The sequence below is a fragment of the Clupea harengus genome, chromosome 15 (assembly GCF_900700415.2).
Source record: "Clupea harengus chromosome 15, Ch_v2.0.2, whole genome shotgun sequence".
NCBI classification, from domain to species: Eukaryota; Metazoa; Chordata; class Actinopteri; order Clupeiformes; family Clupeidae; genus Clupea; species Clupea harengus.
Genome location: NC_045166.1, coordinates 2,651,601 through 2,662,780, shown reverse-complemented (window position 1 = coordinate 2,662,780; position 11,180 = coordinate 2,651,601). Strand labels below are relative to the sequence as shown.

General features: G+C 40.9%; 1 protein-coding gene across 1 annotated transcript; it reads left to right on the top strand.

The window, feature by feature from the left end:
* LOC105897028 (G-protein coupled receptor family C group 6 member A-like) lies at positions 1 to 5,355 on the top strand. Its single transcript, XM_031582093.1, has 8 exons — positions 1 to 188; positions 570 to 861; positions 958 to 1,272; positions 1,586 to 1,739; positions 2,772 to 3,073; positions 3,245 to 3,460; positions 3,718 to 3,835; positions 4,133 to 5,355. The coding sequence occupies exons 1-8, from the start codon at positions 1 to 3 to the stop codon at positions 5,353 to 5,355; spliced, it is 2,808 nt and encodes a 935-aa protein (XP_031437953.1).
* The last annotated feature ends 5,825 nt before the right edge of the window (positions 5,356 to 11,180 follow it).

The following is an 11,180-nucleotide window of genomic DNA, read 5'->3' as shown; positions in this document are numbered from 1 at the left end:
ATGTGGCTCCGTCTCCTCAGCTTGGTGCTATGGGCAGCGCTTGTCCAGGTCTCCCAGACGAATGAGAAAATCTCTCCGCGCAAAGCCTTTATGGATGGGGATGTTATCATAGGGATCCTCAGCTCTGTTCACTCCACAATCGATAACCTCCAGGGCCGTGTTCGACCAGAGGAGTTCACCTGCAGCAAGTGAGTAGAGCCATGGAGGCTCACCTCAAAGGCACATTCAGAGAATCCATTTATTTTCAGTGTGTGCATTTCAACCTCAGTGTGCAAGCACACACACACACACACACACACAAACATTTATGGATCTGAAATATTCAGTTTCTCTTTACACATTTCTCTCTGTCTCTTACTCTCTTTCAGTTTCTGTGAAATTGTAGCAAATACACATACAGTATGTATAACTCATATGCATATGTATATCTATATATGTGTGTTCATTTCTATACATTTTGGCACTGACAGTGTATATTAAAATGTGGTTCTTGTGGTAGCGCAGGATCATCAGTGTTACAATAATGACATTATTATTACAATAATGACATTTCTTCTTTAACCTTCCAGTTTTGACCAGATTTCCTTCGTCCGAATGCTAGCTGCTATCTACACTATTGACACCATAAACAAAGCTAATTTTCTTCCTGGTGTTCGGCTGGGATATGCCGTTTATGACCCATGTGCTGGAGCCACCAAAGCTCTCCACTCTGTGGAACAGATGCTGTCAACCAACGGCTCTTTGCCTGTCATGGATGATTACTCTGAGTTCCGACCAAAAGTAAAGGTTATCTTAGGGGCGCGATACTCTCTGTTGACCATCCCTGTGGCCAAACTTCTCAGCCTCTATCTCTTCCCTCAAGTGAGAAAAAGAGTAATTTAGTTAACTTCTTGTTCTGTACATGTGTTTGTGCACAAATCCTTAGTTTGTTTTGGCTTCTTTGTCAATGTCCTTCAGATAAGCACCACATCCTCCGCAGTTGTTCTGAGCGATAAGCTGAAGTTCCCGGGGTTTTTCCGAGTGATCCCCAGTGATGTGTACCAGACAGAGGCCATGGTGCAGCTCATAAGAGACTTTGATTGGAACTGGGTTGGTCTGGTCTCTATGGATGATGACTACGGTAAGGGAGTCCACCAAAGTTTCCTGAAGGATGCAGAGGAGGCTGGGGTGTGTGTGGCCTATGAGAAGATCATTCCACACTATCTGGGCCACGCGGAGAGTAAGAAACGAATCAAGGAGGTGGCAAGGAAGATACAGCTCTCTGATGCACAGGTAGGGAGAGGCAGTGCTTGTGTTGAGTAAGACAAAGTTCATAGCCATGACTTGAAGTTGATGTTTCCTGTGGAAGAGCTGGGTCTGACTCACTTCTGTAACTGTGAAAGAGATTTAGTAGCCCAGTGCACTTTTTAAAATTCTAGCTGTCAGTTTACTTTATATTCTAACAATGATCTCTTTAATTTGACATTATAGCCCTGATACAATGTTTGCTCTCACACATCATTTATAAAATGCTTATAACCATTTAGTAAATCACTGAAATGCCTTGAGTGTGAAGCAAACTGATCAAAACTGAAATGTACCGTAGGTGGTGGTGGTGGTCCTCCGGCCAGAGCTGGTGGAGGTGCTGTTTGAGGAGATGATCCGCTCCAATACCACTCGAGTTTGGATCGCCAGTGATGCTTGGTCCAGGTCTACAGATGTGGCAACCATGAAGGACGTCAACAAGGTGGGTGGTGTGTCTGCAGTATACATTGGGCTTCATTCTCGAACATTTTCTTAAATCTCTTCTTAAATATCTTCTTCCGAACTTCGAAAGACCAACGTGAGAAAAGATCTCCGACGAAATCATGAACGTCTGGAAATGGGTTCTTACACAGCCGAAGTGTGCTTAGACCTGCTCCCCCGAATGAGGATTCTTAAATTGAACGCGTGTACACCTGGATTCGCATACATACACGCCCCGCCAGCTCCTTATAAGGGCACGCAACATAGTGACGTGAGCAGTCAGAATCGACAGAATCCATGCGAAAGCAACACAATCGACAGTCAAGTCAAAGCGGAAAGCAAACACCAATGGTGCACAGGTCAGTAAACGCAGACCTAACTTCATCGGTGCAGCGGTGGAGGTACTGTGGCAGAATGAAAATGTGTCCATTCTATTCCACTATGGCTATATCCACGAGATTGAGTTTAGTGCTTATTTATTTATTCACTTACATTTGCAGCGTTCGTGTAGTGCTTTTATTTATTTTAGGACATCACGATGCCTCGTAGAATCATGACTATAAATGTGAAACGTAATTGTTAATGATACAAATATTCTCATATTTATTATTATAGTTATTTAAATCCAAGGATGTCTGTAGAATTGATGTGAACACAATCAGCAACGATTTCTCACAAATTCAGCCCTTAAGAACAATCTGGCCGATTTACGACTGCTATTTAGCCTTTTTAAATTCTGGTCTAGGTTAAGAACGAATCCCAGATGAGAAAACTTTCATGAATGCCAGAATTGTCCCGGGAACGGTGTATCAGTGTATTTCTTCCTAAATTGTTCTTAAATGTGTTCGAGAATGAGGCCCATTGTTCTGATGGACACTTTACTGACAAACATGAACGCAACTCTTACTCTATCTCATCACAAGAATTTGAGCAAATATTTATGGAAATACAGCTCTCAGATAATAGTAAGACAACTTTATTGTTTTGGCTCTATATAAATAAAATTGAATTGAATTCATATATATGTATATATTTATTAAACATTCTTGGGTTCAGTTTCATCTCAGGAAAAATCACTGGGTTTGAGCAATACTTACAGAACCTACCAATCAGGCCAGGTGTGACAAATGATTTCATTGAAGAGTACAAGCAGCTGAAGATAGACTGCGCTCCTGGTTCTCCAGAGGTTTGCAGTAAGCCAAACGCTGATTATCTGGTGAAGAACATAGAGCTTCCATTGTTCTATGGAGAGAGGGTGGCTATTTGGAGCATAGTTCATGCTCTGAAAGAACAACTTGGATGCGATGAAACATTTTGTCCAGGAGACACTCATTTCCCTCCATTTGAGGTAATTTATAGAATTTGGTGCGTCACACAATGTTCTCTTTGGTAGAGTATATGATCTATATTATTTAAATACACACCATATAGTGGTGAGATGTACCGAGCTACTTATATTATATCATACTGTATATGTGTGCATAAGTGTTTTTTTAATTGACTTGTTCCCTTTTTTCAGCTTCGTGAGAAGCTCCAGAAGGTGAATTTTACCCTTGATGGTAAGAGAAAGTTCTTCGATAAAAAAGGTGACTTTGAAGACGGCTATGACGTCATCATGTGGGTGCCAGACGGTGAGCACAGACGTGCTGAAGTGAAAGGGAGCTTCACCATACAGCCAAGAAAAGTGGTGGTCAATAGTCATGACATCATATGGACTTCAACCCCCAACAACACTGTATGTACAAACACAATTCAACCAAGGAGGCAGTCTCTTGTGCATTTACCTTTTCACTGCAGTTATACTATACTAGCAGTGTACATTTCATACTATACATTATTACACTATACCAATAGTGTACATATTATACTATACATTATTACACTATACTAGCAGTGTACATATGCACTATACAGTCATACTATGCTAATGGTGTACATACATACTATACAGTCACACTATGCTAATAGTGTGCTTCACTTCCAATCCAACAGAGACCTGTATCACGGTGCTCACCATCATGTAATCCTGGCTCCTCAAAAAAGGTGTCTAATGTTTCCTGCTGCTACAGCTGCACCCCCTGTGATGAAGGGTCCTACTCAGACAGTGATGGTAGGTTTTGAATTAAAGCAAGACACTCATTGACAATAACTCCTTGTTCATAATTTTTTGTGTAAAAAACAAATTTGAAGTTTATACTTGAAAAGGTAGGCAAAAAGCAATAGTTTAAAATTAGGAAATGTAGCTGTATACAGCACATGCATTCGCATGAAGAGTTGAAGAGAGGGTTGAAGGGCTTTTAAAATATCTGTCCCTTAACTCCTGCCATGGTCTAAACTGTCTGATCTGTATGTACTGAAATCCCTTTGAACCTTGTTTCAAGCTCTGGATACATTTTTTTTTTTCCAGATGAAGATGACTGCCATCCGTGCCCTAATGACACTTGGTCTCTGAAGGGATGGACTAAATGTGAACCACGCACTGTAAAGTATCTGCAGTGGTCTGACCCATATCCCATTGCTCTCCTAGTGGGAGTGGGCGTTGGGCTCCTGCTTCTCATAATAGTTTTTGTCTTTTTCATTGTCTACCGGAACACTGTACTAATCAAGTCCGCCAATCTTCTCATGTCTTGCTTCATGATGGTTGGTTTGGCGGTGAGTTTTGGAAGTGTGGTTCTATTCATGGATGAACCCAGCATCCACCTCTGCCGAGCCCAGCAGACCATGTATGCCTTGGGCTTCACCCTCTGTGTCTCCTGCATCTTGGTCAAAGCCTTCCGCACGTTCCTGGCATTCATGGCTTTTGATCCTGTGAGACACCATCGTCTGAACAAGCTATACAAGCCCCTGATTATTATGGTCCTGGCAACCTCTGTTCAAGGGCTGGTCTGTGTGTTCTGGCTGATCTATGACACCCCTAATGTGGATCAGACTCCCCCATCCAACCAGAGCATGATCCATGTGCTGCAGTGCAGCGAGGGCTCCAACGTGGGTTTTGGGGTGATGCATGGCTACATCGCTCTGTTAGCACTCATCTGCTTCCTGCTGGCCTTCAAAGGAAGGAAGGTGCCGCACGACTTCAGCGAGACCAGCATCATCATCTTCAGCATGCTTATCCACTTGTTTGTGTGGCTCTGCTTCATCCCCATCTACATCACCAAAAATGAGTCACGCCCCATCGTACAGGCCTCCGCCATCTTAGTCTCCAACTACGGCATTATATTCTGTCACTTCTTACCCAAGTGTTACCGAGCCATTTGGGGCAAACACACGACGGAGCAAATCAGGGCTCGTCTACGCAAGTTTTCTGAGTCTATAAACCACGCCTCCGTAGACTCCGGCCTTAGCTCCCAAGACTTAGAGATGGACCCCGGGTCACGCCGCTCCGTAAGCTTTGCCCTTCCCCTATTCACTTCATCAGAGTCCTTGACAGATTCTGGGTTTCTGCCTACCAGTAGGCATCTTTCCCTGACCTCTGCTTCTCCCCAGTCAATCAGTCCATCAGCAGAAAACCCTTCTTTCAACCTGAGTCATGCTGACTCTGTCTTTGTTATAACAGCACCAGAGGGACCCACTGCTCTAGAGAGACCAGACATGGCAATAAGACAGAGACAGAGAAGCTGGTCCATGTGAGCACTATTACACATGTGCAGGTGTGTTTTGTGTTCGCATTGTTTATGTAATGTTATATGTGTTTTTATTCTGATGATATTCTTTAGCAATTTCTTTCATGATTATCATATTAAACAGGTAGGAGGTTCCTTCCTGACTAACAGGGAGTTTTTTCTTGCCCGTGTTGCCATTGTGCTTGCACTAAGGGGGTTTCAGGCTCTGGGCTCTGTAAAGCGCCTAGAGAAAATTGTATTGTTATGGCGCTATATAAATAAAATGTAATTGAATTGAATTGAATTAAGTATATTGTTACCAACAAATGATCTCAACCTATGTGGCTGTCATTGTTTCAGAATCTCAGAATAGAAGGTTAAGTTTGTCCTTGAACAAATCCATTCATCCCTGATCACACTTACCTGGATGCCCAATGAACTACTGATCCTGTGGGGCCCAACAATACTAACACAATTTCTAGTAAAGTCCCATCTCTCTCAAGTTCCTCTTGTTTCAGTATGGAGCAAATTCCAGGTATAGCGAGTCATTTTTGTAAAAAATGAAAATGCTTCTAGATTTACAATGATGTGACTCTGAAGGCAAGATAAATAGTGTAGTCGTATATAAACATTGCTGTGAATGTTACACTACTTTCTCAGTTTCAACAAGTTTTTGTATGTGTTCATTGACAAGTTGAGGCCTTATACGTTGGTGACATACATGAAAAAAGAATTAATAGCAGAGAACAAAACAAGAACAAGAAATGGCTGAACCTCATAAAATGGTCCGACTGTACAGTATTTTATTGGATTATGCACTGACATTCTACTAATAAATCTATGTATATTTCAGTAGAAGAAAAACACTGACAGCATTATAATCAAGATGTGCTCCCTAAGATGGTAAACACACACATGCATGCAGGCTGTTTATCTATAGTACATACAAGACTAATTAGACCAGATACTACAGCAGTTAAGAAGGAACAACCTCAGATGGCTGGCTATGTAATAAATGCATACAGCGGAGAGCGCAAAAGCAAGTATTCCTTAGAGGATTCTGTTAAGGGGGCATTCAGACGTGTGATCACTGCTCCCATCTCACTCAGCACAGTAAAAGGGGAGGGACGTTTAGAAGACATGACTTCCAGAGTGATCAAGGACAAGGTCTTAATACTTTAACAATCCCAAATCCTAAAAATCTAGCAAATTATTAGCCAGACAACTACGCCAGAAAGAGGCTAGTTACGCCATACCAGCTGTTAAAAATTCTAAAGGGGAGTTGATGATGAACACTAGTGATATTAACAAAGTGTTTGCAAGTTTTTATAACCAGTTATACAAATCCGAGGTTAACCCAGGGAGGAGTGACTATGATGCTTTTTTCTCCAAGATTGAAATGCCAGAAATATCAGAGGATCAGAAGGAGTCATTGGACCGTCCTATATCAGTAGATGAAGTCAAAAGGGCCATTTCATCTATGAGGGTTGGGAGATCGCCTGGGTTGGATGGTTTCCCATCGGAATATTACAAGGAATATAGTGACAAACTGGCTCCCATCTTAACAGAAGTGTATAAGGAATCTTTCTCAGTTGGAAACCTGCCAAATACCTTTAATGAAGCTCTGATATCTTTAATTCTTAAAAAAGATAAAGACCCTACTGATCCAGGGAGTTTTAGACCAGTCAGTCTTATTAATGTGGACTGTAAGATCATAACAAAAGTTCTCGCTACTAGACTAGAAAACATCTTACCACAAATAGTACATCCCGATCAAGTAGGCTTCATAAAAGGCAGGTCATCTACAGATAATGTTAGACGTTTACTACACCTCATGCAGATTAATCATAATAAAAAAACACCAATAGCCGCCATATCTTTGGATGCCCAAAAGGCATTCGATAGAGTGGAATGGAGCTATCTGCACTACACTCTTCGAAAATTTGGATGTGGAGACAGATCTATCAAGTGGGTGAATGTAATTTATTCTGACCCAAGGGCGGCAGTAATGACAAATGGCATGATATCCCCTTTCTTTAAATTGACACGTGGAACTAAGCAAGGAGATCCTCTCAGTCCTCTGCTTTTTACATTATTTCTGGAACCCCTAGCTATTGCAATTAGGGCTGAGAGCAGCATTAAAGGGGTCTCACATGGGGAAGAGGAACACAAAATGTTCCTCTATGCAGACGATATTTTATTGGTTATTGAGGATCCTCTACTGTCAATACCTCATCTTCTGGCATCAATAGTCTTTTTCAAAACTGTCAGGCTATAAAATAAATTGGCAGAAATCTGAATGTATATCGAAAGGATGCAGTCAATCAATATTTACCAAATTTCAGTTTAAGTGGGTCCAAACTGGATTGAAATATTTAGGTATAAGATTGTGTCCAGAGTTGGAAAACATAATTAATATCAACATGTCCCCTTTAATACAGAAAATTAAGCTGAATTTGGACAAATGGAAACTACTTAAACTGACTTTGTGGGGAAAAATTAGTAACATTAAGATGGTGGTGGCTCCACAATTCAATTACATTTCTATGATGATTCCAGTGACAGTTTCTGATGGAATCTTCAAGCAATATAACAAGTTAATTACAGAGTTCTTATAGAATGGGAAAAGGCCCAGAATTAGACTTAAGAAACTACTAGCTTCACGAGATTGCGGTGGATTAGCACTTCCAAATGTGGAACTGTATAGCATAGCATTTGAAATAAATAAGTTAGCTAGACATTGGGGAACTTACATATCTTGTCCTGCGTGGGTTAAGATATAAGAGGGGCTTGCATGCCCATTCAGTGTTATGGAACTATTGTCACAAAAGAATACAGAGAGTCAGACAACAGGAAAAAACTTAATTCTACGCCATTCTCAGTGGGCATGGGCAAGGGCACACAAGATATTGGGGATATCACAATATAAACAAAGCTATTCCTCAATATGGAATAATCCCTCAGTCTGTATTGGGAAAAAGGTATTCTTATGGCAGGCATGGTTGGTGAAAGGCATACGGGCAGTTCATGATCTGTATAGAGAACAATCATTTATGTCATTTGAAGACCTTAAAAAACATTTTGACTTAACAGATAGAGGGGATTTTTGGAGGTATTTACAGCTAAGAAGCAGTGTAGGAGCTGTTTTTGGATTGAGAAGGAAAGAGGAAAAAGAAAATGTGATACAGGAGTTCCTTAATTCTCCACATTTTCTACACTCGGCTTCAGTATTCTATAAGAAAATGTCAAGTATCGAGACCAAAATGTGTGAAGGCTTAAGAGTAATATGGCAGAGAGATTTTGGTATGGACATTGATGAGGGGGTGTGGCAGGATGTTATTTCTAATGTGGGAAGGGCTACAAGAGATGCTAGAAATAAATTCATTCATTATAAAATTGTTCATAGATACTATTTTACCCCTAATAAGTTGTTTAAAATGGGTTTAACCAAGGACAACAAATGTTGGAAGTGTAACAGAGAAATGGGTACATTCCTCTATGCCTTGTGGGATTGTTCCTTAGTATTGCCTTTTTGGGAAGGCAGTATTGCAAAAGTTTGAAAGCTGGCTCGGACAACCCCTACCAGAACCTCCACGGTTATGCCTATTAGGGGATAGGTCTCAAATGCCACCAGGCCTGGCTAAAGCAGTAACTGGAGTGATGATAACAGGTTTTATGGTAGCAGCCAGAATTATTTTACGTAAGTGGAAGAGCCCACACAGACCAGAGGTTACAGAGTGGCTCAAGCTCATGACAGAGATAGCCTCTTTTGAACTTATGATAGGAAGGGTGCAGAATAATTCAAGCAAAACCAGCCAAGCATGGCTATATTTTGTCTCCAGTATTGTCGCAAACTCTTATAAGGGATGCAGGACTTTAATTAATATAGTAGAGAAGGGTTGTATATGTATTACACTAAATGCATATTTTTATGTAAAATGTAATGGGTATGGGGTGCTGCGGGGGTTCATATGGGCTGCCTTTAAGGTTTTGTTTTCTGTTTGTTTTTGTGTGTTTTAATTTTTGTTGATTGCTTGTATGTGTGTTTCCCCTTTAAAATGTGAGATGTTTGGTAACATATATGTGTAAATTATATGGAATTGCATCTTTGAAACAAATAAAATAACTTAAATGACAAAAAACAATCCCAAATCCTTTAACCATGTATACAGCAGAGAATAATACGAAAACACTACAAAGTTCACAGATGTATCAACAGCGTTGTGAGGGCTGGTTCAGATCATCTGAAAAAGGTGCATTCATTCAAAATCAATAAATAATACTTGACTATGGGGAGCTGTTAAGGGCAAGTAACCCCCTCCACTCTTTCAAGAGTCTCTGTCAGTAAATATGGTCATGTTAGTTTTCTTATTATTACCTTATATTCATTTTCATGTTTCTAATAGTTTTAGTGTAATTATATATTTTGAAAATCTGTCTCAATATTTGTTGACTCTACCCTTTGACTTTAAGCACAACATGAAATCTTCAAAGGGATTCTAAAGAATTGAAATGCTCCCTCAAATGCCTCATATAAGGGTATACATTCCACACAGATGCTCATCGTTAAACTACAGATATTTTGAAAAGAACAAGAGTTCTACCCAGGCCACTTGCCGTCGGAAAGTTCTGGAATTTGGAAACATGGAAAGTAAGAGGAAACCCATGAGCCTTTTCCTGAGAGCATTTGCCCAGTGCTTTCTTATAAGAGCATACAGAACACGTGCATACATGCTGTACCTTAAAATGTGTCTAATTGAAATGTTCTAGTTCTTGATTTTGAACACATTACAAATTTGTACTGTACTGTATGACAATGTGTCCACGTTAACATACCAATGGATCACAATCATGTGTGAATGTCTTTGTAAATGTGAGTGTTTGAGTTCACAAATGTTCATTTACATGTCTGGTTATCTATCTTTAAGCATCTTTATCTGATATAAATCTAACACACCTTTGACTAAACTTGCTGTGAAAAGTGAATTTCCCACTTCCCACAAGTCATGTACTTTCCAATAACAGTAAACATGTCCTTCTAGTTTTTGACCAGCCCATTTAGCTATAAGCTCTTCGTGCCATTAGAAACTCATTGTGGAATGTGATTTTTCTTCATTCTGGCGTGGTTCACAGATGTTCATCTGCCTGTCTGGCTATCTAGTCAGGTACTTTCCAATAACAGTAAACTTGCCCTTCTAGTTTTCGACCCGCCCATTTACCATAAACTCTTCATGCCATTAGAAATTGTAGAATGTGATTTTTCTTGTTTTGTGTCCCCACTTCATCCTTCCCACTGAGTGATGATATCTAATACCTGCAGTCATTCTCGCAGACGAATGTGAAGAGTTCTCCGAGTAAAGGCCTTACCCTAAATGGTACTCCGTTTTCACGGAGACGGACACAGGGATCGCCTTCCCCGACGTGCACCTCCTGAATTTTCTGACTATCCGTCGGAATGTCGGATAGCCTTCGGATACCCCTTGGCTGTGATTGGTCTGCCAACGACATCATTTCCGGAATCTCACATTTCCTGTTTCATTCCCTATCTGTTCCTATTCTGTTATAGAGTGTGGATCGGGCGGATTTTTTTGTTCCGAGCCCGGCTCGCGTCCGACAGAGTCGTGCCCGAGCCCGGCACGAGCCCGACAGCCATTAAATTATTTTGTCTGAACCCGACCCGAGCCCCACGGCAGGGGCGGTTTTTCCTACAGGCGGTATAGGCGGTCGCCTAGGGCGCCACTCAGAGGGGGGCGCAAAAAACTGCGGCCAGTAAAAAGTAAATAAACAAGAACTGTGTTTTTTTTTTTTTGCTGGACAGAGTTTTTTTTGCGCCCCCTTCTATATCTTCAACCA

Coding starts and splice junctions, on each gene's coding strand:
- LOC105897028 (XM_031582093.1), top strand. CDS start 1: ATGTGGCTCCGTCTCCTCAGCTTGGTGCTATGGGCAGCGCTTGTCCAG. Junction 189..569: donor GAGGAGTTCACCTGCAGCAA/GTGAGTAGAGCC, acceptor TTAACCTTCCAG/TTTTGACCAGATTTCCTTCG. Junction 3,074..3,244: donor CTCATTTCCCTCCATTTGAG/GTAATTTATAGA, acceptor CCCTTTTTTCAG/CTTCGTGAGAAGCTCCAGAA.